Genomic DNA, 4,009 nt, shown 5'->3' with positions numbered 1-4,009 from the left:
CAGCCACCATGCTGTGAGGGAGCCCAGGAAGCCCATGGGGAGGCACCCCGGCCCACGGCCAGTGCCAACTTGCCAGGCACACAAGTGAGCCATCTTGAGAGCAGATCTGCCCCCCGGCCCCGAGGGCAACTCTGGGGTCGTCTGTTACCCGGCAGTGGACTGGAACAGCAGGCTTTCTCATTTAATCCTCGAGCGCTGTTACTAATTCCATTAAAAAGTAAGGAAGTGAAGCATTTAGTCACTTGCCCAGGGTCACAGCTGTAAAAAAGAGCTGGGAAGGAATCTGGATGCAGGCAGTGGCCTCCCGAGCCCACACACTATTCTTCCCAAGGCTGCAGAACCTGGGTACCCCCAGGGCCTCTTGCTGTTCTAGGCCTGGCCCTGCCTGTGTGCCAAGCCAGCCTCCTGGACAAGCAAACCAAGCTTCTCCCCCAGGGAAAGGTCCTGTCCGTGGTCATGCTGCCAGCCAGGGTCCAGAGCACGCTTAGCCACAAGCCTGACTCCTCAGGCTCCCAGATCCACTTGGCTGCAGAGTAACGGGGCCCCCGTCTTGGGCCAGCCACCATCGTCAGGGCCCTGGCCGCTGGTCCCGGTTCTAAAAGCCAGATGGAGAAAGATGAGAGCGCCCTTGGCCAGAGGCTTGTCCCTCAAAGCTACCTGCCCAAGTTTCATTTGGCTGGGGTCTCCCGACACTGGGGAAGCTGCTGGCAGAGCTCTGGGGTGCACAGAGGGTCAGGCAGGACACCGTTTCTTCTAGACGACACGGTGGGAAAGCAGCACCTCCCTGGAGCCCAGGTTCCCGGGGAACAGGCCGCTGGATGGGCCAGAACAATCGAGTCCAAAGCCATGTGGTTTATTGGGGGATGGGGCCAAGTGGGCTGGGGGCCGGGGGGTGTCGGCGAGGCGGGGAGGACTACGTGTCACAGTCCGCGGGGATGGCGGCCGTGATGATGAGCGAGGGCTCCACGACGCCCGGGCCTGAGAAGCTCTCCTCTGCACACAGTCTCTGGCCAGGGAGCTGGGAGGCCAGGCCACCCTGGGCCAGCGACTCCACGATGACCTCAGCCGAGCCCACCTCCAGCTCGGCGGGCGGCTGGAGCGCCACCACCACCATCTTCTCGTCCTCGATGACCAGGTTCCGGAGCTTGCGTTGCCGTGGGTTGTAGTTCTCCACCCGATCGTGGATCTCCATGTGCCTCCGCAGGTGGGCCTAGCGGGGACGGGGCGCTCAGGCTGGGCACAGAGGCGTCTAGGGGAGGAGCTCAGGGGCTGGGGGGCGGGGGCAGGAGGAGGCTGGCCCCAGGCCTACCTGCCGGGTGAACTTGTAGCCGCATTCGGTGCACTCGAACTTCCTGACCCCCTTGTGCCTCCTCACGTGCACGCGCAGCTGCTCCACGGCTGCAGGAGGGAAGGGCCCAGTGTCGGGGCGGGAGCAGGGCTCCAGCCCGGAGGAGACACAGCCTGCGGTGGTGGTTCTGGGCCCTGCCAGGTTCTCCGGTGCCACCCTGAGGTCACTACTGCCCAGGGCCCTGGGGAGCCTCTGCCCCTGCCTGTGGGCCAGAAGCTTCCACAGCGAAGGAGCCTGTGACAGTCCCTCCAGCCCTCTCTCCCCAACCCGGGGCTCGCCCGGGGCAGGGCCAAGGCACCTTTGAAGGTCTTCCCGCAGATCTGGCAGAAGTGGGGCCGGCCCTCCTGGTGGCGGCTGGCCACGTGCCTCAGCAGGGGCCCCTTCTCCGTGAAGCGCTGCTCGCAGAACTCACAGCTGAAGGGCCTCTCGCCGGTGTGGGTGCGGTTGTGCTTGTCGAGGCTGGCTGCGGGGACAAGGTGAGGGCTCAGCCACCGGGCCGCAGCCCCAGGACAGGGAGGGGACGGCCTGCCTCACCTTGGGTGCGGAAGGTCTTGCCACAGAGGTGGCACTGGAAGGGCTTCTCGCCTGTGTGCGTGCGCAGGTGCATGTTGAGATTGGCCTTCTGGGTGAAGGCGTGGCTGCAGAACTCACAGACGTACGGCCTCTCATTCCTGTCCAGGTGGGGACACCGGCAGAGGCGTCACCGAGGGAAGCGGCCCCCTTGGCGCCACTGCAGCTGGGAACACAGGCCGGCCCGAGCCACGGAAACAGGCAAGGCTGAAGCCAGCCGGCCTGAGCCTTGGGAACGGGCCGGGCTGCTGCGAGCTGCCTGGTGGAGAAAGGGCTTGGGCAGGGCTGGGAGAGGAGCACGAGCCCCATCCCGGGAGCCACGGGAAACTGAGAAGCTGTCCGGGGCGGGGGTAGGGGAGCCTGGTCTTGCCTGAAATCCCCTCCCCACCAGCCTCAATGGCCCAGCAGGCTTGCTCATCCCGCAGGCGTCCCCACCCAGAAAGGCTGCAGGCACCAGACTCAGGTTGGAGGGCACTCTGGGGGAGCGGCAGCAAACTCTGCCTTCCCAGGCCGCCCACAGGCCTGGAGGCAGCAGCAGGGCCAGGCCCTGGGGGAAGACGGGCCACGGCACCTGTGCTTGGCCTTGATGTGCATCTGCAGGCCGTTTCGGCTCGACGCCCGGTGGCCGCACTCCTCACACACAAAGAGCTTCTCCCCACGGTGCTTGAAAGCCTCGTGCAGCTGCAGTTCCGTCCGGGACAAGAAGCACTTGGCACAGGTGGGACACTAAGGGACAAGGTGAGCAGGGCAAGGGTCAGGAGGGGGGGGCCGCCCGGAAGCCCCACAGAACCCCCTGGACCCCTCATGGCAGAAACCGCACTGCCTGCCCACTCTGGACGCGGCCACGGCCGCCTTCACCGTGCTAGTGCCCGGCACTGAAGTGCCCGGCCCCGGTCCTCAGGGCCCTCAGGATGGCCTGGCACTTACCGCGTGGGGCTTGGGCGCTCCGTGCAGCTTGATCATGTGGCTCTGCAGGTCCTTCTTCTGCATGAACTGCTGCGAGCACGAGGCGCACTGGAAGACAGGCCGCAGTCACCTGAGGCCCCCAGGCTGCCAGGGCGGGAACCCAAAGGCAGGGCATAGGCTGAGATGCTCCCGACCGGGCGTGAAGGCCACACTGGGGAGGGCCTCTGGCGCTACGCCCACGCCGAGGCTGAGGCTGCCCTCTGCAGAAAGAAACAGCAGCCCCGCCCAAAGATGCAGGAGCACCGAACACGAGGACACGGGGAGGGAGGGGAAGGCTCCTCGACAGCTGGTGACGGGGAGGCCCCCCGACACCATCCCAGGTAAAGGGCTAGGCGGGAGGGCCCCTGGGGCCGCCCCTCGGCCCCCAGCCCTGGGGACAAGCCGAGCCTGACCTTGTAGGGCATCTCCCCCGTGTGGGACACCATGTGCACCCGCAGCTCCATCCTCCGGCGGAAAGTCTCCTGGCACACGGAGCACGTGAAGACCTGGCAGTGTGAAGGGCAAGCGGGACTGGCGTCAGCGGGGGCCTCTGCCTCAACGACAGCCTCGGCCGGGGCTTCCACTCGCTGCTGGGAAGTGTCTGCCCAGGGTGGAGGTGGGGGCGGTGGGGGGGGCGCTAGGGTGGGAGAGGGCAACACGTAACCTGCTTGCCCTGACGCTGACCCTCGCTGAACGCTGCAAGCCCACCACGCCAGGCTGGGGGCCAGGCCGGGGACAGGGCCGCAGCCTGCAGGCGACAGGCCTCTAGGAAGAGGTGGGGGTGGGGTTTAGCCGCTGAGTCACACGGGCCAGCCAGGGGCGTGGGGGGAGGTGGCCAGGTGGCCTTTCTCAGCAGCCACCCCCCACCGAAGTACCCCTTCTCCAAAGCCCAGGGGCCCAGGCAGGCAAACCCCAAATGCCTCCTACAAAGTCCCTCCTGGGCTTGTGCCACCCGCCCTTGGGACCTGTGTCCCTGCCACCTGTGCCAGCAAGTGGACCCGATGATATCCAAGGACCCTGCAGCACTTGAGTTTACAGTCCCGTCTAGGCCAGTCCCCTGGGGGCCCCTCCCAGGTGGCAGAGAGACAGAGGCCAGCACGCCCTGCCCGCCAGGACCCGGGCCAGCCCCCAAGTACCTGGTCCGAG

At 66.4% G+C, this 4,009-nt stretch overlaps 1 protein-coding gene across 1 annotated transcript in view; it reads right to left on the bottom strand.

The window, feature by feature from the left end:
* Positions 1–913: 913 nt before the first annotated feature.
* ZBTB48 (zinc finger and BTB domain containing 48) overlaps positions 914–4,009 on the bottom strand; it is a 6,796-nt gene continuing 3,700 nt past the window's right edge. Inside the window, exons 4-10 of the mRNA XM_007453295.1 lie at positions 3,277–3,374; positions 2,846–2,932; positions 2,490–2,644; positions 1,883–2,019; positions 1,647–1,811; positions 1,310–1,398; positions 914–1,210 (exon numbers count right to left, since the gene is read on the bottom strand). Coding sequence (XP_007453357.1) covers positions 914–1,210; positions 1,310–1,398; positions 1,647–1,811; positions 1,883–2,019; positions 2,490–2,644; positions 2,846–2,932; positions 3,277–3,374 — 1,028 coding nt within the window. The remainder of the gene's footprint in view (positions 1,211–1,309; positions 1,399–1,646; positions 1,812–1,882; positions 2,020–2,489; positions 2,645–2,845; positions 2,933–3,276; positions 3,375–4,009) is intronic.

The sequence above is a fragment of the Lipotes vexillifer genome, unplaced genomic scaffold (genome assembly GCF_000442215.2).
Source record: "Lipotes vexillifer unplaced genomic scaffold, Lipotes_vexillifer_v1.1 scaffold575, whole genome shotgun sequence".
Taxonomy (NCBI): domain Eukaryota; kingdom Metazoa; phylum Chordata; class Mammalia; order Artiodactyla; family Lipotidae; genus Lipotes; species Lipotes vexillifer.
This window is presented reverse-complemented; position numbering and strand designations above follow the sequence as displayed.